Source organism: Marmota monax, unplaced genomic scaffold (assembly GCF_021218885.2).
Source record: "Marmota monax isolate L192 unplaced genomic scaffold, Marmota_monax_Labrador192_F-V1.1 WCK01_AAM20220418_F8-fsc00028, whole genome shotgun sequence".
Lineage (NCBI taxonomy): Eukaryota > Metazoa > Chordata > Mammalia > Rodentia > Sciuridae > Marmota > Marmota monax.
In genome coordinates this window covers 4,390,783-4,413,989 of record NW_026694779.1, presented here as the reverse complement: position 1 = coordinate 4,413,989, position 23,207 = coordinate 4,390,783, and the positions used below count along the sequence as shown (strand labels likewise).

Here is a 23,207-nt window from a genome sequence, read left to right as displayed (position 1 = left end):
TTCAGTAGACATTAAATAGCACATTAAAGTTTCTGACAAGTTCTGCAATAAAGAAGCCTATTTAGGCCATATTATCCCCAGCCCAGATCCTATTTAACCTCTCTTCCTTTTTCATAAAACATAATATCTCATAAAATTAAAGTTCCAAGACACTTTACAAGTTGACAGAGGCATTACCTCATTGGTGCTGGCCTCGAGCCCAAGGGGTCTTGGGAAACAGTGTGTTAGAATCAGGACACAGGAGGATTCGGTTCTAGTATCGCCTCTGTTCCTAGTTCCCTTCTCTGGCCTCAGTGTTATTATCCATGAAAATGATCTCTATTGTTCATTTCAGCTCTAAAAATTTGCCCCTGTTTTTGTTTTTAATCTAATATCTAATGTGATTTTCAAATGTAGAAAAGTTGAAAGGGTTTGCAGTGAACACTTGTATACCCACCTCTTGGCCCTGAGATTAACATTCTACTGCCCTTGCTTTATCACATTTTTATCTGTCCATCCATCCTTCTATTTATCTGTAGTCTCATTTTGATGCATTTTTTAAGTAAGTTGCAATATCAGTCTATTTTACCTCCAAACACTTCACCATTCAATCCTTTCTTTCGAAGATGAGAAAAATGACAGCTCAGAGAAGTCAGCAGACTCTCTAAAAGTTGCACAGTCAGCAGGCGTAAGCACTGTGTTCCCAGACCACTACTCTGTGCTCTGCCCTGGGGCTTGGCCACATTCTCCTGTGGACTCTGCAAGCCCTGGATCCTCTCGCTGAAAAGGATTAAGGCTGGTGTTATATCCTCCTCAAAGGATCTGCCCTTTCAAATGCCCTTCTCACAATCATTGGGCCATCAGTTTCAAATCTGCAATCTTGGGTTAGACAGAGGTTCTCACCACAGTGGTATTTGCTATAACTGCATTGGGCTATGGCTCCAATTTTTCCAGGCCACTCTTTCTTTAAGGCAGACTATGGTGCTTAATGATCCATGAGATTCGTGGAATTGGAGGAAGGATGCATATGTTAGGCATATGTACATCTGAAGAGTTCTGTCCCCTCCAGGAATCCCACTGAGAAGCAGCAGCAGAGCACAATGCGGGTATGACGAGAAAAGATTCCAGGTAGAAGGACAGAGAAGTCCCTCTTATGTTCTGTATGTATTATCAGCAACTTGTGTTTAAACTGCATGTTCTGGGGCCCCAGCTTCAGAGACTGATTCAGTAACAGGGCCCCAGAATCTTCATTTAATGCAAATCCATCCATGATTCACATGTGAATTGCAAATTCCCCTTTAAGAATTATTTGTCAAGGTCCTTTCAAGGTAACAAAACAGAATCCAGTTATCTCCAGAGTCAGACTGTGGGTCATGTGGATTCAGGTTATATCACACAAAAGAGTTTTTTTTTTCAGGGTCTTAGAGCATTTTCCAACAGACCAATACATGTACCTGGGATTCTGGAGAATGGAACCAGGACCACTTTTTGTCCCCTGCCACAACCCATGCACCTGCATCAGACAGATGACTGTGTAGTACTAAAGGAGAAATGGAGTCTAAAAACCACCAGATATGGTGCCTCTTCTTGGAGGGAGTAACAAGACAAAGCAGTGTATGAAAAAAAGATGTTTATTAAGTGCACCTTTTACAAAGCAGACATATCATGATTGGCCACATCACTCACCAGTTAGCACAGTACACAGGAGTACCACAGGAGGTCACCACAGTGGAACAAACCCAACACTGCATGTTTAGTGGTAGATCATTGCAACCGGATACAAAAAAAGAAAAACGTGAAGAACTCTGAAACCAGGATCTTCATCAAAGGCATTATGTCCCCTTGCATTTTCAGAAATGGTGACTCATAGACTCATCTCCAAAAGGAGATCACATTTGCAGAAGATTTTTTTTCAGGGACTAAAGAAATAATGCTCAGGGTCTACACATTCACTTTTGATGATGAGAACTCTGAAACACTCCAGAAGGCTCCAGCTGACTGGCACCTCCAGTCATGCACATGGTTTGTGAATTGGTCTGAAACTATAGGAAGAGGCAGGTACTGGGCAGACCTCAGGCAGGGGGTCTGGGAAAAGACATAGATAACCAAAGTCCAGGGAGCATTTTGGACCTCTGCACTCATTCTTCCAGACTTAGGTTGGAGAAAGAGACAATGAAAAATATTCTCAGGGATGAGATTGGGAGGGGAGGGTATAGATCCAGGAGTGTTGTGGAAATCAAATGTCACTTATATACCATGAAACACAGACTCTGCTATCATTATGAGAACCCAGGTACTAGTAAGGGCTTTCATATGAAGAGAATGATGACCTATTGGGTTTGATGCCTAAGATCCTCACAACTCCAGGGTTCCAGGAAGGTGACTATCCCCTTGGTCCTCATTGACCTCAGGTGGCTCCAAGGATGGCAACTTCTTAGGGAACAGCAGGACCAGAGCATCTGCAAGGCACAGACCCCACCACCACTGCATTTGCACCCCAAAGCTCTAAGACATGGGCACAGAGAGCCCAAAATAAGCATCCTGTTAGCTTCCCAAAGAGGAAGGACAGGCTGGTGTTGGCACTCTGAGCACGTGTCATAGCACCATGGTGCAAGGTCTGACTCCAAAGATGGTATTGCCCTCCATCTCCGGTTGGTACTGAAGGTCTTGTACTAAATTGTAAGAGGTTGAGCACTGGCACTTCAGTATGTGCCTCTCCTCTCCCAGAACATCTAGACCATGCTGGCTCATTTGTGTGCAGTGTGTGTGTGTGTGTGTGTGTGTGTGTGTGTGTGTGTGATGGACCTGTGGCTTTTAGAAAGTGCTCTTGCTGTATCTCAATAAATTAAAAAATGTGTATAGTTATTCAAAGGTGCCCCAGAGTGCACTAAGCTGACCAGTCCCAGACAGAAAATCTCTGATCAATACTGTCCTGTATTTAATGACTAAAGGAATTCCTATTTCTTAGACATAGTCAGGTCCTATCCATGGGCTGAGAGGACATTTGAGAATATGTTTATCAGAAAAGCAGAACCTTTGAGGCCCTTGGAGAATTGCTATTCTAAATAAAACATGACCATCTACAGCTACAAGTGTCCCCTGTGCCTTTATTAAAGCCAGGTGAGGGTATTATCGCCACCTCTGCTGTTGGCCAAAATGGAAACACACTCTCTTGCAGAAACTCGGAAGCGGTGAGTCACATAACAAACAAGAGCTCAGGGAGGTAAGAAATTCCAAGCAATTCATCCATCATGCTGGCTTTCCCTGAATTCAACTGCAGAACATTTTTTATTTTGTATCTTTTACATGTGCAGTTCAGATACACATTTTAAAAAACCCGAAAATTGGTTCTCAAAATTGTGCACCAATTCCAGACCATTTTCACCACCCCAAAAAATGAACCCAATCCTCTTTGAAGTTGCTCTCAATTTCCCATAGCTTCCAGCCCCTGAAAACCATTACTCAATAGTCAATTTCTGTAGATTTCTATAGATTTATCTGGACATTTCAGACAAAGAGGATCAAACAATGTGTGGCTTTGGGAACTGTTTTCTTTTACTCAGCATTTTTTTAAGGTTCATCCATGTTGTAGTATGAATTGGAACTTTAAAAAAATTTAATATATATTTTTAGTTGTTGACAGACCTTTATTTTTATTCACTTATCTATATGCGGTGCTGAGAATAGAATGCAATGCCTCACACGTTAGGCAAGCACTCTACCACTGAGCCACAACCCCAGGCTAGTACTTCCTTTTTATAGCTGAATAATGTTCCACTGTATAGATATACATTTTTTAATCCATTAATCAGTTGGTAGACAATTGGGTATTTTTTCTTTGGGACATTAATAAATGATGTTGTAGTCAACACTGGTATGCAAGTTTGGGTGTGTATATATATATATATCTTTTCATTTCTCTTAGGTTTAAACCAAAGAGTGGTACTTCTAGATGCTACAGTCATTCTATGCCTAACTTTTTGAGGAACTGCCAAACTGGTCTCCACCATGGCAGCATCATTTGCATTCCCACTAGCAATTTCTGAAGGTTCTACTTTCTCTACATCTTTGTCAACACTTCTTATTGTCCAGCCTTTAGACTGTAGCCATCTTAGTAGATGTGAAGTAGAATCTCACTGTGGTTTTGACATGCGTTCCCCTAATGAAAAATAATAATGTTGAGCATCATCCTTCTGCTTATTTGGGACTTGTATATCTTCTCTGGAGAAATATATATCCAAATCTTTGCCTATTTTTAAATTGGCTTCTTTTTGTTTATTTATTTTAAGAGTTCATTATGTATTCTGTATACATATCCCTTATCAGATAATATGATTTGCAAATATTTTCTCCTATTCTGTAGTTGTCCTTTTACTCTCTGGATAATTACAAAAGTTTTATATTTTGATGAAATCCAATGAATCTATTTGTCCTTATATCTTTGGAATCACATCAAAGCAAAAATTGTCTAATCCAAGATCACACAGATTTTTTTTTAGCAGGATGTAGATTTATTGTTTATATAGGGTTGCAACCAGGTAAGATCACACAGATTTATGCCTGTTTTCTTCTAAGTGTTTTATAGGTTTAGCCTTTCCATTTAGGTCTTGGATAAATTTTGAATTAGTTTTTGGTATGGTGTGGTTAAGGGTCCAACTTCATTCTTCAGTGTGTGCATATTCAGCACCAGTTGTTTGAAAAATGATTGTTTCCCTACAGAATCATCTTAGTACTCTTGGTGAAAATAAATTGACCATAAATATAAGGACTATATCTGTACTCTTTATTCTATTCCATTGCTCTAAATGTCTATCCAGAATTCAGTTCCACACTGTTTTGATTACTATAGCTTTATAGTAATTTTAAATCAAAAAGTGTGAATCCACCAAGTTTCCTTTTATTTTTCAAGGCATTTTTTGGTCATTCTGAGTTCATTGAATTTCCTTATAAGTTTTAGGAGCAGCTTATCAATTTCTGCAATGAATCCATCTAAAATTTTGATAAAGATTGCATTGAATCTGTGCAACAATTTGGATAGTATTGAGGTCTTAGCAATATTAACTCTCTGATCCATAAACACAGGGTGTCTTTCCATTAATATAAGACTTTTCTTTGAATGATATTTTGTAGCTTTCAAGGCACAAGTCTTACATTTCTTTTGTTGAATTTATTCCTATTTTATTGTTTCTGATGCTATTATAAATGGAATTGTTTCTTAATTTTTGAATTGTTCATTGGTAGTATAAAGAAATGCAATCAATCTTTATGTATTGATCTTCTGTCCTATAACTTTGGTAAACTCATTTATTTAATAGGTGTGTGTGTGTGTGTGTGTGTGTGTGTGTGTGTATTCCTTAGGATTTTCTATATATACAAAATCGTGTCATGTACAAATAGCTTTACTTCTTCCTTCCAATCTGGATTCCTTTTAGTTCTCTTTCCAAAATGCTTGTTAAATATTAGCTTCTTAAACATTTTCAAGCCAAGTTCTCATTTGTTATCTATGCCAGATGGCCTTAGAGGGGATCTCCTCCTCCAAGGGCAATCTCCTGACAGCTGGTCCCAAGAATGTTAAGATTTGTCCACTCAAAGGCAAAAACACTCTCTCTGAGGTCAGGAGGAAGTTAGCACCACCCTCACCATCTGAAGTCCCACCCCCACTACATATACCAAGCCCAGAACACCAGGTGTCTTGATCAAGTTGGTCACTAACCCCATACTTATTACCTTTCATAAGAACCCATAATAAAGGAGTAAAAAGATGCTGGAGAGGTCCAGGGGAGAAAAGTACCACCCACTGCAGAGAATAGCCATGGGATCAGGGTAACAGAAGTACCTGTGGGAGCTCAGGGTGACTATCTGATGGAGGAGTCACCCTATCATCTTCCACCACAGAAACCTCTTCCCCACCCCACACCAGTCCCCCATCACCCTCAAGCTACCCCAAGGTATAGAGGGACATGAGCTGATCAGTACCTGATACATACATGTACATGGGCCACCAAGGGGTAGACTGTGTCAGCACAACCCAGGTGGCTTTGACCCAGACCAGTGGGTCACGCTGTTGATGGCTGGGAGCAGCTCCTCTGGCTGGAGCTGCGTCGGCTCAAGACAAATGTGGAGGAGTTGCTCTTTTTGCTGACGCTAGTCTCTCCTGGGCGGCTACCCTTCAGATGGCTGGAGGAGCAGCAGAGGAAGCGCTGTACCAGTTCATGGAAGAGATGGCCTGTGAAGAGCATGTAGATCCAGGGGTTGCAGCAGCTGTTGAGGCTGGCCAGGAGCATGGCGATGATGAAGGCCGAGGCTGTGGGTGTGGGAAGAGGCAAACAGGGCATCACTGTGGGAGCCTTCCTGCACCATCTGATTTATCCATTGTTTCCTAGCAACAGCCTTTTCCAGGTACCACCACCAACATCACAAGGCAGAGCACTAAGGAAGCAATGAATGTCTTCCTTCTGAAACTTGCTCAGGGAATGCTTTCCAATCCCCCCAGGCTCACTCCACCCCTGGAACAGTCTCCCCCTTTCTCTTATCCAAAGCTTACCTGCTGCATGCCTCCATTGGCAGGAACAGTACACACAGCAACTACCTGATCATTCATCACTCACCCAGCAAGTATTGAGTCCCAACTACTTAGAAGATCAAAGAGCAAAGTCCAGAAGCTGCCAGCCCTAGTTTGCATTGTAGTCCCAGCAGTGACAAATCACTTTAGTTCCCCCAAGAAGCTTTGATTTCCTAATCTTTAAACAGGGATAATGTGAATACCCATGTCTCCTGGAAGGTGGCAAGGATTAGATTAGAGTGTGCCCAATAAATGGTGGCTGCTATCATGACAGTGTGCCAGGCATCAGGCTCAGCACTGAGGAAACACACACTCAAAACAAAAATGAAATGGGAAAGGAAAAATTTTAATCCTAGGTATTTTCAATCAGAGGAGAAAAAAATCTAGCTATTATGGTTTATATATGAGGTGTCCCCCAAAAGCTCTTGTGTTAATGTAGGAACATTCAGAAGGGAAATAATTAGATTATGAGAGCTGTAACCTTATCAGTGGATTAACCCATTATATGGTTAATAATGTGAATGAATTAGCTGGGCATTAAGTGTAGGAAGCAGAAAGAAGTTGGTCACGGGCGGTAGTGCTGCCTTTGGGGGTTATATTTTGTCCCTGGTATGTATCTGTGTGTCTCTCTGTCTCTGTCCCTGTCTCTCTTCTAGCTGAACAGTTTTCCTCTTCCATACCCTTCCATCATGATATTACCCCTGCCTGACCTCAGGCTAAGAGCAATGGAGTTGGCTCACCATGGACTGAACCTTTAAAACTGGGAGCCCTAAGCAAACTTTTCCTCCTCTAAGTAGTTCTTGTCCAATATTTTGATCATAAATGACAAAAAGGTGACCAGCACATCTAAGTTTCTTTAGATGGTCTTAAATCTGATAAACAGCAGACTTTAGCCAACAGATGAGGCCAGACCCCATGAGAAAAAACAATACAACAACATAATCAAGAATTCCTTTCACAGTCATATGTTTATGAGTGAAGATTATCAAAATAAGTCTGAGAAATCCACCAGTCTTTTGTCTTTTCTGAAAAATCTTCCAGAAATAACTCTAGAATTTAAGAGTTATATCCAGGGAAAAATTCTTCACACGGAGTTTTTTTAGTCTCCAAGCACCAAAAGGAGAAGGGCAGTGGTCCTTCTAAGACACATCCAAGGGAGTAGTTCTCAAAGTTGGGCCCCCAAAGCAGCAGCAGCTCCTGAGAGTTTGTTGGAAATGCAAGTTCTAAGACACAATTCCAGAACCACCCAATCAGGCCCTCTGGAGAAATTTGTTTTAAGAAGCCCTCTGAGTGGTTCTGATATACACCCAAGTTTAAGGACTGATTTAATTGGTGCACCTGTTGGAATGAAAACACACTACAATGGACAAAAACCAAATATGTTGCAAAACAAGATTTTTAGAAAATAAAGGAATCTAATCTTTATAACAAAAAGAATAGAAAAGAGGAAAAGACAAAGGGGGAAAAATGCCACTTTCACTGAATTCCTTGGTTTTTATAAAAGAATTTTTTAAGAATGTGCTTTTGTTTTGGATGGTTTAGAAGATGAAATTAAGTTTAGAATGTCTGGTAAAATATTTTAAATTAAATTAAATTAAAAATCACCCACAATACTAGAAATAGAATGTGTTAGAAATCATAAAAGAAGCAAAATCAACCTATAACAGTCAAAGTGTTTAAAAGGCATCAAAAAATAAACTGTTAGCCACCAAAGGAAGAATAAGGGGATGAAGTGGGACAGAAGGAAATATAAGGAATGAAGTTCACACCTGGAAGGAAAAGCCTCCAAATTTTACTTTATATGATACAAGTGAGGCGTACCTAGTAGGAAAAGAAAAATCCCAAATGCTCCAAAATCAGAAACTTTCTGAACCTGATACAATGTCACAAATAGAAAATTCCACATCGGACCTCATATGACAGATCACAGTCAAAACACAGCTGCACTAAAGCTGTCCTATGAAATGGCCTTATGTCTATCTGTATAAGTTGTAAATGAAACAAATGAACTTCATGTTTAGGCTTGAGTCTCTTCCCTGTTATGGTTTACATATGAGGTGTCCCTCGAAAGCCCATGTCTGAAACAATGCAAGAAAATTTGGAGGTAAAATGATTGGGTTATGAGAGCCTTAACCTCCTCAGTGCATTAATCCACTGATAGGGATTAATTAACTGAGGTCAACTGTAGGCAGGCAGGGTGTGGCTGGAGGAGGTGTCACTGGGGGCATGCCTTTGGGATTTATATTTTGTCCCTGGTCTGCAATGTCTGCTTCCTATTGCCATGCCCTGAGCTGCTTTCCTCTGCCATACTCTGCTACCATGATGTTCTGCTTTACCCTGGTTCCAGAGCTGTGGAGTCAGCCGCTGTCTATGGACTGAGACCTCTGAAACTGTGAGCCAAGTAAACTTTTCCTCCTCTAATTGTTCTTGTCTGGTCTTCTGCTCACAGTGGCAAAAAAGCTGACTAAAACATTCCTCAAGATGTTACATGATAGATAGATAGATAGATAGTTAGATAGATATGCAAATATTCCAAAGCCCACCCCTTCCCAAATACAAATATATATACAAAATCTGAAATACTTCTGGTTCAAAGCATTTCAGATAAGGGATCCTCAACCTATAATCTTGTCTATTTATTTAATCTATTTGCCTCACTCTTTACATTTACACCTTCTAACTTTTATATTCTTTTAAATTTGTTTTGGTACAGGTATTAAATCCAAGGACCCTTTAACACTGAGCTATATCCCCAGCCCCTTTTTATTTTTGAGTTGCCAAGGCAACTTGAACTTGCAATCCTCCTGAGTCACTAAGACTACAGGCATGTGCCACCACACTTGGCTATCCTATTTTTCAAAAAAAGAAAAACAACAGCAAGAAAAAGTAAGTAATTAATCACTATCTAGTCACATAAGCCTTTCTGTCTTCAACCAGCCAGCCTAGATGGGAGATATCTGGTTCAAGGCCAGAATCTCTGCTCCCACCTGGCAACCACAGACATGAACTAGCCTGTCCGGGACAGGCTCCCCAAGGGATGAACAATCATTGCTAAGTTGAATGAATCTACTTATGTCAAGTTACTAACACTAACAGGCACATTTGGATTTTTTAAAACTGGCAAGATCTTAATCATCCAAAGACATGAGTGCAAAGAGGGTAGAATTTGTAGTCTCCCCATTGGCCAGGAGGAGAGCTATATGGCGATAGACAAGAAGAACTAGGGAGGCTGCTCCAATGGAAGAGAGCAGCAGGAGTAAAAGCCCATGGTCTAGCAACATCCTGGGACTTTCAGGGGAATGAGAGGCGGGGGAAGAAGAAACCAGAAAGATGGTTTAGAATTCGCTGAGGGAGATGTTGAATCCAGTGAGTGATCAGGAGTCCCAGCTTTACCACTTGGTAGCTGTGTGTTCTTGAGCAAGTCATCTAACCTCTCTTGACCTGAGTTCCTCCAACCTGAAAAATGGGAAAAATCAAAATCTTCTTCACAGAATTATTTCAAGGCTCACTTAGATGGGATTCTGTTTTGGTTTGGATGAAAGGTGTCCCCCAAAGCTCCTGTGAGTGCAGGAATATTCAGAAGTGAAATGATTAGATGTGAGAGCTGTAACCTAATCAGTCCATTTGAATGTAGTCACTATAGGCAGGTGGGGCATGGTTGGAGGAGGTGGGTCCCTGGAGGTATGCCCTAGAAGAATATACCATCCCTGAGGACCTCTTTCCTCTCTTCTTCCTGGCTACCATGTATGGAGCCACATTCCTCCATCATGCCTTTCTGCCTGATGTTCTGCATCATGTTGGGCCCAGGGCAATGGACTCAGCCAACCATGGACTAAACCTCTGGAGCCTTCTCTAAATTGTTCTTGTCAGGTATTTTGGTCACAGCAATGAAAAGCTAACAGAAATCAAGTGGGGCTGGGGATTTCTGGTACTTGTTAACCACAAACAGCAGAGTCTAGGTATAGTCATTGCTACTACAGTGATGTGTAAGTGCTCAATAAATACTCTGTTCTTTCTCATTGGTAATGGTTAGCACCATGTAAGAGACGAAGAGGAGACTCCACTCCCACAGCTGGAGTGTGTCTTGGAATATGAACAGCAGGCCCCAAGTTGGGTATAGAACATAGGACCCCCTGGCTGAGCATCTGGAAACATCACTGACATATGGTGGTGTCTGTGCATTGTGGCTCCTAAGCCAGACTTCCTGGCTAAGAAGGTCAGTTTATATGAAGATTCTCACACTGGCTCAAAAGGCCCCACCACCAACACAAGCCTTAGGGTGGATCTGCCCTTTTCAGCTAGCTTGAATTTTCTGATAGGTTTAAACAGGCCGAAAGATGGGCCATTTGCAGAGAGTGCAGGGGAGATGTCTGGGCTCCATGAAGGAGTACTGAAAGTATCTCACCTGGCCCTGCAGCTTGCCGGTCCTGCATCAGTGGAGAAGTGCTGAGATTGGCTTTAACTCCCTGGTTGGCCTGGACATTCCAGCTGAGAGAAGTTGCTATCTTTTTTTTAAATATATATATATATTTATTTTTTGTAGGTGTACACAATAACTTTTTATTTATTATTCATTTATTTTTATGTGGTGCTGAGGATCAAATCCAGGACCTTTCATGTGCGAGGCGAGCGCTCTACCGCTGAGCCATAGAAGTTGCTATCTTAATAGTCCTTTTTGCTTTCTGCTTACCACATTCCAGCTAGAAGTTCCAGGGCTCTGCCACCCTCCTGGTCTTCTTCCCTGCTGAGATCTTTAGCAGAGTTCATTGTTTTCTTTCAAAATGCATCCACCTGCTGGGTAATGCTCATGGAGAACTGATTGAAAAGGTGAATTAGACACTGCCTGGAAGTTGTGTCTAGCAGGTCAGCAGTGGATGCTGTGGTGTTCTACCCCTTTAGGACTCCAGTCACTCACTCTCTCCAGCTGTCAGAGAGCTAGTTGCCAATGTTAATGGAGTGTTCTGCTCCTGTTCCAGGCTTTAACTTTGGCAAGAAGAAGCTGCCCCATGCAATGACTGTTCAATCAAGTGAATTACTGTAGGTTACCTGGGGAGAGGACAGGAGGTCACTCACAGGAGCTGCAGGGCCCAGGGAACACTGACTTGAGTGGGTTGGAGGAGCCTGGAACACAGAATTCCCTTGGGTCCTAAATCTCCCTTCCCCCTTTTTACTCTCTGAGCCACATCAACTGGGTCAGCATTAGTTTCCTTATCGGTAGAATGGAGGTCACAGAAGAATATTGAGAAAATGGAAATATCTTAAAAAGATTGTGTAAAAGGAATTTATGAATGGCAAGATGTTTATTCTACTGATGATAATGATGATGATGATTAGTGGTTAAGAGATAGAATTAACTTAATCAGGGACTTTGATCACAGGTCAAATTAAAGAACTGTCCTTAGCCCCTTTTTCTTTAGTACTTCTCAAAAAAAAAAATTAAAAACAACAAAGAAAGTGGCTGGGATTGTGGCTCAAGTGGTAGCACGCTCGCCTAGCACGTGTGAAGCACGGAGTCTGATCCTCAGCACATAAAAATAAAATAAAGATATTGTGTCTACCTAACACTAAAAAATAAATATTAAAAAAAAAAAACAATGAAAACCTCAAAGTTCTGGTACTGGAGGATATGACAAAAACAAACAAACAAAAAATCCTCTGGAAAAACTCATGCGACCAGCATTAGCAAACAAATATATTATAAAATATAAAGTGAAAACATATCCATATTTGATCAAATTCTATGCCAATTACATTTTTAAACAATATGGAAAGTTTACATTTGTGTGAGTATGTGATTCACCCAAGATATTAAAGTGATCACATGACAAACATGATGAAAAACCCTCAGTTAATTCTGACAAAATACCTTTTGCTCTTTCCATTATACCTATATGTATAAAATACTTGTAGAAATGTGCAATATCATCAAATGAAATATAAATATATACATGAATGTGCTTCAAAAAAAATGAAGAAGAAGAAGAAGAAGAAAGAAATCCCAAAGGCAGAATTGCTACAACCATGGGCAAAAGCAGGATTTCAGAGCCAGCTCTAAAACCACGTCTGTTCCACTCATCCACCATAAAACTGACACCTTCCCCTATGACCAAGCTGCAAACATGCCCAAGCTGCCAATCTGCTGTCCCTGATCCTGGCAGGGAAAGGGAGGGAGGTACCAGTCCCCCCAGCCTATCCTGGAGATGCTGGCCTCATGCCCAGGGCATTTTGGGAGAAGGAAGAGGTCAAACATTTGTCCATCCTTTTATTCGGTTCCTCTAATGCCAGGGACTGAGTTGGCTCTAGGGCCTTCCTAGGTCCATCAAGTCCCTGCTTCAGAGGATTCACAGACTGGTTGTAGGTTAGGGGAATATACACCCAGAACAGTGTCAAATGGGGGTTGCAGCCTTTGGGAGAGGGGCTGGCAGGTGCAGGACTATGAGTAAAGGTGGGAGCTCCTATGTGCCAATGAGCCAAGCATCAAAAGCAAATGTCACTGGCTGGGCAATTTTGCCCCCTGGAGAGGAGAATCCACTCGGTATTTCTGCTCAGCACCATGATTCATGCAGGGTGGGAGGCAGAGGCTGCTGAAAGATGGTAAGCTCCAGGCATTCCATCCTCACCAGCCTGGCTTTACTCATGTCCCAAGAACTCCCCTGTTCGCACTTCCCGGCACTCCCTCCGCCCCAGCACCAAAGGCCCAAATTAGCCCAGAGCAGCTGCCGGGCAGCTGGCCACCGCCTTTCTGGGTTATGCTGTTCCTGAGGCGACTAAGACGCTCCATATGCAGATCAAAGGAAGACAGCTGAGCTGTCAGCTTTATAAGAGGCCCCCAAGAGGGAAACCAATCACTTGGTGAAAGATCTCCACTTGGACTATCATGATTTGGGGTGTCCAATGTGTTATTCCTATAGGGACTATGTGGGCCTTTGGCGGCCAGGATATAGAAAGCCTTTAAAAAATGGTTTTGAAATGTATGCTTATGTAAAGATCAAGTTCCAATATATATTACAGTATACCTTCTTTGGAAAGAACACAATTTTACGACTGTGATTTTTCTAAAAAATCCCAGACGTGTGGCCAAGCTAGGTACTGCAGGGTTGGGGTGAAGAGCCAAATTTAGAGGCTATAGAGTTTCAAATGGTCTTCTTTTATGGCACTGGTTAAAACTGGTGAACGTGTTGGACTTCCTGGTTGGGCCGGGGAATAATCACATTTTGGAAGAAGAAAGGCCAGATGTTTCTTGCAAATGACTAGGCAGGCCATTCTCATCCTTTGAAGAACATCCACTGTAGGTCACACGTAGAAAGGTAAACGGTGGGTTTTGGTCAAAGAGATACTAGATTAAAGCCTTGCTACTCAAAGAGAGTTCAGTGTGCCAGCTACATGGGCATCACATAGGCATCACCTGTATACTTGCCCAAAATGCAGACTCTTAGGGCTCCACTATAGACCTACTGAATCAGATCAGTATTTTAACAAGTTCCTTCAGTGATTTGTGTGCAATTAAAGCTTGAGAAACATCTTTCCAACTGGCTAAAATTATATGGAGTAGGGAACAAGGGGCAGATAATAATCGTCCAAGGGTCTCAAAAGAGAATACACCTGCTTTTTTGCTTAACAAGCTCCTACTTATCCTTCAAACCCCCTTTTCAAATGTTACTTCCTCCCTAAAACCTTCCCAATTTTTTTCTTCCTTTGGGAGAAAGAATTAACTAATATTCACACCACTTGATAAATAAGTACACCATTATCCTATCACATCGCCATTATTTTTGTTTATACTCCTTGGATGGGGACTATGTCCCATTTGTGGCTCTGCCCCTGGCTGCTAGTAGAGATTGGAAAACAGGAAGAGTTCAATAAGGGACTGAATTCAATTGAAGCATGAAATTAGCAGACAGGAAGTCCTGATAAAGCAGCCGCAACCACTAGCACGTTGGAAAGGCAAAAGGACAATTTTTCTGCTTGACAACAGGGCACAGCCTCCTAACAGGGTGACTGGATTCAAATGCAATTCCCTCTAGGAAAATTAAGTTCACCCTTAGATATCAAGGTCAAGAGGAGAGAAAGGGAGAGAAACAGAATAAGTAAGTGTGGCCATTCAGGTGTGAGGCATGGGTCAGGGAGGGCACAGGTCCATGATACACAGAAGTATCCAGCAAGAGGGCAGGATACACCAGCAACCCCCTCCCCCAGCACAAAAGGAAGTTCAAGTAGAGACCAGGAGCACAGGTATAGGGACCCTAAAGATAACCTGGTTGCACCGCTCTCCCCACCCTCACGCAAAGACCCAACCAGGAGTACTTCCAAACTCAGAGCTGGAAGCTCCCTTAGATAAGACATTCTATTCCTTTCTCTTTACCTCTTAACCCTTGTGTTCCTGAGTTACAGGACTGGCCAGCACCCCCAACTGCACTGCACCTCCTTTCCTAAGATGCTACTACATCAGTGCTCAAAACAATACCCATCCCTCAAAGGCACTGATGTCCCCCAAGACCCTGATACTTATTAAAAATGTATTTATCTTTTTTTTAAAAAAGCAGGCATCTTACAGAGCACCTACTATGTGCAAGGTACTATGCCACAGCACAATCCACCCTCCCCCACTTAAGCCAGATACTTAACCCCAGAAAATTGAGCTGTGGGCAGGACCAGCCTCTCCCAGGTCCAGTGCTATTGCTCCACCTAGATATACCTTGGAATACAGAGTGACACCAGCCTGGCAGAAAGTGGGGGGGTCCTGCTAAACATCTTTCAAAGCATAAGACAGGCTCCCCAATCCCAACACACAAAATAAAGATTACTTGGCCCACTCTGTCAATAGTGCCAAAGTTGAAAATCATGCTTTAAATGGAAAAAGAAGCAAAGTAGCAATAGAAGACATGCGGAGAAGCTAAGGTGATAGAGTCAATGGATATAAGGAGGAGCACAGGGACGTGACATTGAACCCAGAGTACTGACAGGGTCATGTCATTAGCAGATGTGTAGCTGGTAAGGGTGTGTGCATCCAAGATGTCAGGACAATGAAGCCAGAAAAAAAAAATGCTGGGCTCCACCTCCACCCCAAGAATCAGCTTTTTAATAAATGCCCCAGGAGATGCAGATGTGAAGGGCAGTGGACCTTCCTTGGGAAAATGCTCAGTTAGGGAAGGAGGGGAAGTGGGATCTGTCAGTCTATAGTGTGAGAAAATCAGGTTCAAATCCAAACTCCACTACTTACTTAACAGTGACCCTGAGTGGGTCCTGCCTCTCTGAACTTCAGTTTCTTCATCTCAGAAAGGGCATGATGTCCCCTTACCTTGCTGTGTTTAGGTGAAGTTCAGACACACAAGGGTCTGGCAGAGTGGACATTCACCCAAAGGTGACTAATGTTATCAAAGAAACCAATTCCTTGTTTCACTAAGACTAATCCACAGACATCGAGAGATGTTAGGCCCCTTGCTCAGACAGGGGTGACAAAATCTCAGAGATCTTTCAAAGACAAGCATCAAATCCCACAGATAGCAATAAGACCAGGTCTCTCAAGGGGACTCTGTTTCTTCTAAGTGCTGTTTCCCAGGGGCCATGGGCTTTTGCAAGCAGACCCTATGTATATATTTGGTTTGGTGACGTATGAGTGAGAATCCTCCAGCCCCAGCCCCTAAGAGTGAGCTTGTGGGGCTTCCTTTGCTTCTAGCAGTGCAAGATGACAGGGTAATCAGATGGGCCATCCCATGGCCCCAGACCCAGCCCAGCCTCTCCATTGCTGGTCTCCTGATCCAAGGCTCTCCATAACCCTAGCTTTACCTCCTCGCCTCCCCCAACTGCTCAGATATCCATTGGATGGGAAAAAATATATATATGTAACAAAGCCTCATCCAATAGATTTTTTTCCTCCATTATTAATTATATCTTTAGAGAGAAAAAAGGGAAGTCACGGGTTGGGGATGTGGCCAAAGCGGTGGCACGCTCGCCTGGCATGCGTGCGGCCCGGGTTCGATCCTCAGCACCGCATACAAAGATGTTGTGTCCGCCAAAAACTAAAAAATAAATATTAAAAATTCTCTCTCTCTCTCTCTAAAAAAAAAAAAAGGGAAGTCACCTTGGAACACTCTAAAGGAAAACATTATCCTTAGTCAAGGACAGAAAAAAACTCACAGCTGAATCACACAAGAGTTTGGCTATTAATGGTTCATCTAAGGCAATTTTTATCCAAAGGGCCTCACTGGAGAGCTCCTTATAGCCAAGAATGAAGCTGTCTGACTCTTTATGACCGTTCTCCCTACCTGCTTTCCACATGGCTAGATTATCCAAAGAGTAAGCTACTCCAAGGCACCTGTCCCTAGTACTATTGACAGAGTGTCTGTGGGAGGGAAGGCACTCATGCTGGAGGGACCACAAGTCCACAGAAATAGAGATGGGCTGGGAAGCCCATCCTACTGATGGGGAGGCACTTAAACCCAGGCCTCCCATGCATTTCCACCTTCTGGTCCTATGCCCCTGACAGATGTTTGGCTGACTGCTATGATAGAGCACTCACTTCCGCTTCAGGGTTGCCAGGTCTATCTCTGAAGGGCTACTTAGAAAGTTCCTCTCCCTCCTGAGTCCAGCTCTTCACACCCATTCCTGTCCCATCTCCTGCAGCCCCTCCTCACTTATTCCACTTATTTGACAAGCAATTTTTGGCTGTACCATCAATGGGTGTCCATCCCTGTTACAGGCACTGGGCACACACTGGTGAGCAGAGCAACAGCATCATTGCTCCCAGTCCCCAAGCCTCTCCCCCAGGTCTTCATGCATGAGGTCCCACTGTAGCAATGGGCTCTCTGAACTTCCAATTCTAACTCCCCTGGGGGAAGCCAAGCAAAGGACTCTGGTCTAGATATTTTCGCATCTCTTATCAGTTCTATCCCTTTTGGGGAGGAAAGGGGACTGTGTGTTAATTCCATCTCCCAGACAAAATCTCTTGAGTAGCCTGAGCAGGCTTCTCTTTCAAACCTTCCTTAATACCTGCTGATATTTTTGGTTGAGCCATGTCTCTCGTCTGGCTGCAAACACCATCCCCTACTGGCAATTATTTAAATCAAAGCTGAGTTCTTCCTGGCTCAGCCCACATCCACTCAGACCCTTGCAGCCCTGAGGTAGAGGCAAGATTTGGCTAGGCTGGTGGCTAGAACCTAAATCCTCACCTCTGTGCCCCAGGAATCTCTCACATCTGGACCGTTCCTGGCCACATGCTGGGATGGGGTATGTTCTGACTACAGCAGCATCATGAGTCCCCAACCCCAGGATTGTTCCACATTTTTTTCTCTTCTTAGCATCCAGTACAGAATGCCAAGGAGGAGCAAGAGAAGCCTTTTCTTGTGGATAAGGGCAAAGGAGCAAAGGGATATGGGATTGGACATTCTAAAAGTCCACTTCTCCCCTGTCCCTTGAGCTTGATTAGTAGCTCTCTACTGAGGGCCGCACCCACAGGGAAATCCTTAGACTACATGTGACCCAAAGGCCTCTGGCCTACGCTCAGACTCTTTCTCATTCTCTCTCTCATTTTTAAGACAGAGAAATAAATACTTCGATGTACTTTTACAGCATAGAAAAGATAGAAACTTCACTCCATGTGTGTTGACCACATACTCTGGTTCTTAAGGGAGGAAAGAAAAAGAAGAGAAAGAAAAAAAGAGCACATTAAAAAGAGTCAAATAATACAAAAAGCCATTTGAGGAGGGCAGTGGGAGGATAAAGAAGGAGAAAAATCACAAATCCTGACTCCAAGAGTCAGAATACCTGCAGAATGAACGAAATGAATGTTGAAATGTTCTCATCCTAAATGCAAGACAGTAAGAGCCCAGAGGGATAAAGGGATTTCTCACCCAATATCCCACAGCTAGTAGGGCAGGAGGAAGAACTAGAGCCCAGATCTCCCAGTGTGTGCTCTGAGGGGTGCCAGCTTTGCTCCCTCGGCAGTTGGGGTTGGAGTTCCTTAAGACCTGAGTCTGGTGTCTGAATCCTGCCAAGGAAATGGGTGTGCCCCGATGACTTATTTAGAAACAACCACCACTGGGTTTTGTACCCCAACTCCCTAGTCAGGTGCCCCTGATAAGAGGCCTGGTGAGAAAACCCCACCTCTAGTTGCTGCTCTGTCTCCTACTTGCTATGTGATAGGGTACAAGTACCTCCTCCTTTCTGGGCCCCAGAACCCTGTGCAAGGCATGCCCAGTGCCTGCACCAGGGAGTCAGGAATAGTTTTACTGTGTCCTCACAGCAATCCTCACCCCAAATGCCATGCCATAGACGCTCAACACATTTTGAATAACCAGTGTCCTGGCCACTATCTGGGAGGGCTTCCTAAGGAACAAGGTGTCTGTGGTTTCTGCAAGGGACCAAAGCAAAGTTATCAATCTGAATGAAGGCAGCTGGCACTGAGATTTCAACTTCACAGGATGGATATATATGAGACTGTTGGGAGAAGCAATTATTTTATCCAGAAACAGGACAGTGTGTTGCCTAGAGGATAGATAGGGTAGAAGGAAATCCCCTGGCCTTAACCTACAAGCATTATCCTCCAAGTTACAAGAAGGTTTAAGTCTTTGGGCACCAATGATCAGGGCTCCTGCTCTTTCCCCAAAAAAGCCACTGAAATTAGTAGCCGTGAGGATGAAGCTCTCTGGAGCACTGTGCTTTGGGGACAGCTGCCCAGCACCAGCAACAGAGACCCCAGGGTGCTCTGTCTCCCAAAGCTCTCTTCCCCAGAAGTCCCATTCAACCACTTCTTTCTGGACTTCCAACTAATACAGGTCAAGTCATGTAACCTTGTTTGTCCTACAAGGTACAAGGCTTGACTGCTCTCCAATATAGAATCATGCAGCCTCCCAGTCCAATCTGATCACCCTCCTCCCCATCCCCCTAAGTGGAAGTCTCCATTCTGGGTACTTCAATCTTGCACCTGCCTAGTGCCCCCTGAGGGAGTCACCACTCTATGTCACCAGGCAAGCATCACCTCCACTAGATGAGAGGTTCCAGAAGTTGTCCTCACCTCCCCAGGGGACCCCAACCTTCCTGGAGTTTGGTTGGAGCAACTGCTCACCTCCTAAGGCTGTCTTCACAAACTTATCATGGATTCAAGACCATCATCCATAGTAGAAGATGCCTGAGCTTGAATTTGGGCCCAGGTTGGAAATCTATCTCCACCACTGACTGGGGAAGATAGATTACCCTAACCTAGTTTCCTCCTCAGTAACGGCCAGCCATGGCTAGCCCAGGCCTGTGCTCTGGACTTCATGTGATTTTCTTATTTCACTACCCTTTTGCCTGGTAGGAGTTGGCACTTTATCATTATTTCAATTTCACAGAAGATGAAGGAGTGGCCCAGGGAGGTTACTCGGCCAAAATCAACTGGCCATGGGATGCTGGAGACTCAAACCCATTTATTCCCCAGAAGGACCCAAGAACCTTGAAAGTGGGGGGGCAGCAGGACTATGTCTTGGCCCCTGCCATGCTCCCTCCTTCAGGTCTCGGCCCAGCTCTACCTTCCTTGGGTGCATTAGTATCCCAGACGCTCCACATCTGCACGAAGAAGAATGGTGTCCAGCATACGATGAAGGCCAGCACGATGATGAAGGTCATCTTGACCGTGCGGATCTTGGCTTTGGAGATGAGCTTGACACTGCTGACTCGTGCCAGGGCCGCGCGACCCTCACTACCCGCTGCTGAACCCTCAGGTCCCTGAGCCTGAGCCGCAGCTGCTGCAGCCGTCTTGAGCCTCAAGTTCTGCCAGATCTTGAAGCTGATGAGGCCGTAGCAAGCAGCGAGTACGATGACTGGCACGATGTAGACAGCGAGTGTGATCCACGTGACGTAGGCCTTGGGTCCCCAGGGCTGGATGAAGACCGCCCAGCAATCAAAGACGCCTTCAGCCACCTCGCGCAGCGAGAAGATGTGCACCTGCGGCGCGCTGGCCACTAGGCAGCCAAGCCAAGTGGCGAGCACCGCCAGGCGGTCGGTACGCCGGCGCAGCGACCGCAGCGGCTGACAGATGGCCAGGCAGCGGTCAAGCGACATGAGCAGCAGCAGGTAGGTGGAGGCGAACATCCCCACCACCTGCAGGTACTTGACTAGACGGCACAACAGGTCGGGCCCATAGAAACGGAAGGTGATATCCCACAGTAGCTGCGGCAGCACCTGGAACACAGCTACCACCAAGTCAGCGATACTCAGGTGTTTCATGAAGAAAAAGAGGCGTGAGTGCTTGTGGCGCGTGGTGCGCAGTGCCAGCAGCACGCACGCGTTGCCGCTCAATGCCAGGAAGAGAATGAGGCACAGCACTGCCACCTCCACGCGTGCCAGTGCCTCGTTGCGCCGCGGCGGTCCGGCAGTGCAGTTGCCTTCGGCCCCAGGAGGCGCGGCGCTCCCGTTGACCGCCTCGGCGCTCCAGTTGGCTGAGAATGCGCCCTCCATGACCGTGGCCCTAGGTACGCCGGCCTTGAGCCCTTTAAGGCGTAGCGCTAAGGGGCGGGGCCAAAGCGCAATTCAAGAGCGCTGAGCGAAGCGCCTAGGGCTCCGCTCCTGGAGTCCGGCAGGGACTGTTCTGCTGGAATCCAACCCTGCAACAAACCAGCAGGACGGTGAGAGGACTGTCGCGTTAATTGTTCCCTTCCTGGGGATTCAAAATCACCTGAGACTCGGGGCACAACTGCCCGCCACAGGGTTGCCCAGCCGCCACCCCAGAAATCCCCGTTGATGTACCTTCTTTCAGCCACTGCAAATGAGCGGGAATCCTCTACCCGAGTGCCAGTTTCTTGAGAGGTTCAGCCTTTTCCACTGGTGGAGAGAGGAGGACTATAATCAATCATTTTCCTTGCTCCCTCCGGGACTGGGATATCCAATCCAGTCACCTCCCCCAGCGGTCTTCCCAAACACACTACACACCCAGGACCCTCAGCACAGCCACCTCCTGCGGGATCCCCAAATCAGCCCCTCTCCTATTAACCCGTAATCCATGTACTTCTCCCAGAGATCCCAAACAGCCACTTGCCTGGAAAGCCTCACTCAGGTCTATCCCCCTCCGATCTCCTGTTTCTAAAACGCTCAGCCATCACTGCCTGAACTTCAATAACGGCTGCCTGCCTAGAACTCTGGTCCAGCAGTCCCTCCCAGGGGGATTCCTGCTTAAAAATCTATCTCCTAGGATGCCCAATCGGTGTCAGTCAGACCTTTGACCTAGACACTTTCTGCGGACACCTAGACACTTTCCTCTTCAGCCCAGTAGCCTCGAAAGTTCAGGAGTCCAACAAGCGTCTTGGTCCCCTGACAATCAAGGGCTTCACGTCTTGGTCCCAAGCTGTCACTTTATACCCTCCTGCAGCACCCTGTGCGCCTCCAGGAACCAGAAGCGCGAAGCACCCCATTACCTCTTCTCAAACCCAGATGTCCACACTAGCCCTCGCCATCCCGTCCACCCGTGCTCAGGACCCAGCTACCTGCACTGAGTCCTCGGGTTGACCTAAAGTTGACTCCCCGGGGAAGTTGCACCGCTGCTGATGGACTCAAAGACGCGTGAGCTCCGGGACCAGGTTGGGAGGGCAGCTGAAGGCACCCAGTTTGTCACTCGCTGAGGTCTGGGATTCAGGAGCCTTGGTTGGAATACTCTCGCCCGCAGCTTTGCTGGTGGTTGGATAGAAACAGAAGGCAATCGAAGAGCGCCGCCAAGCCTATGCTCGAGGACAGCGTGGGGATGCCGCGCTGGGTGCGGGTGGCTGGCTTTTCTTCGGCTGGGGTCCGGGATGCGCTGCCACATGAATCCGCTAGGGGGCGGGGGAGGCCGGCTGCGCAGACCCCAGATGATGGGGTTAGCTTGCTCCGTTAGCTCGCGGGCTGTTGGTCCCAAGAGTGGTAAGGAACCGGTTTATTTTGCAGTAGTTTAAAACCTCTAGAGGGCTGGAACTCGTAAATAACCCGCCCGGTTTCTTCCTTTCTTGGCTTAGAAGCTCCTGATCCTTTCACTGAAATAGGAGGCTTGCATATGTTTTCCCCTGAGGAGACAATGATGAAGTTACAAAAGCATTTAACTGATATTTCTTGAATTGAGATTCATTTCAGTGCTTTCTTATTCTTCTTTTTTCCCCAGGTAACTCATGTCCTTGCTTTGGAATACTTTTGTTCATATTCTCATTAAAAAGGAATTAGAAAAACCTTCTATTCCAAGCATCACCAGAAGAGATCTTCATTCTTTAGATAGTTTTAGGTGGAAATCTTAAAAAAAAAAAAAAAAAAAAAAAAAAAAAAAAAAAAAGAACTATCTTTGTTAAAAGTGATTCTGCTCATCTGTGGACCAAAAGCAATTTCCTTCTCCTTACCATGAATGAATATCCTAAATGATGGTAAAAGAAGATGAAATATTAAAGACTGCTTTTCTGCCTCCTTGTGCCTTTTCTATTCCAAAACCATTTTGTGGAGTAATTTACAGTGACTGGAATTAAGGCAGGAGGGGGAAAAGCCAGAATCCAGAAATGAACAAGGCTCTTTGAAGTGAATTAAATGCATATTTCCTCTTGACATTTCATTTCTCCCTCTTTTAATTATGTGGAAAGAATTGGGTTAGCCAAGGACTGGGTTTCCTGAATCCACAATTATAGTCCTGTGCCAAGATATCCTAATGGCAGAGCCTTACAGGGCCATGATTCCAGGATAG

General features: G+C 44.7%; 1 protein-coding gene across 1 annotated transcript; it reads right to left on the bottom strand.

Annotated features, from left to right (window-relative positions):
- Nucleotides 1-1,594: 1,594 nt before the first annotated feature.
- Oxtr (oxytocin receptor) lies at nucleotides 1,595-22,365 on the bottom strand. Its single transcript, XM_046425500.2, has 4 exons — nucleotides 21,997-22,365; nucleotides 21,263-21,337; nucleotides 20,047-21,120; nucleotides 1,595-6,283 (listed from the first exon to the last, which is right to left on the bottom strand). The coding sequence occupies exons 3-4, from the start codon at nucleotides 20,972-20,974 to the stop codon at nucleotides 6,036-6,038; spliced, it is 1,176 nt and encodes a 391-aa protein (XP_046281456.1). The 5' UTR covers nucleotides 20,975-21,120; nucleotides 21,263-21,337; nucleotides 21,997-22,365; the 3' UTR covers nucleotides 1,595-6,035.
- Nucleotides 22,366-23,207: the final 842 nt, after the last annotated feature.

Coding starts and splice junctions, on each gene's coding strand:
- Oxtr (XM_046425500.2), bottom strand. CDS start 20,974: ATGGAGGGCGCATTCTCAGCCAACTGGAGCGCCGAGGCGGTCAACGGG. Junction 6,284..20,046: donor TACTAATGCACCCAAGGAAG/GTAGAGCTGGGC, acceptor CCACACCCACAG/CCTCGGCCTTCATCATCGCC.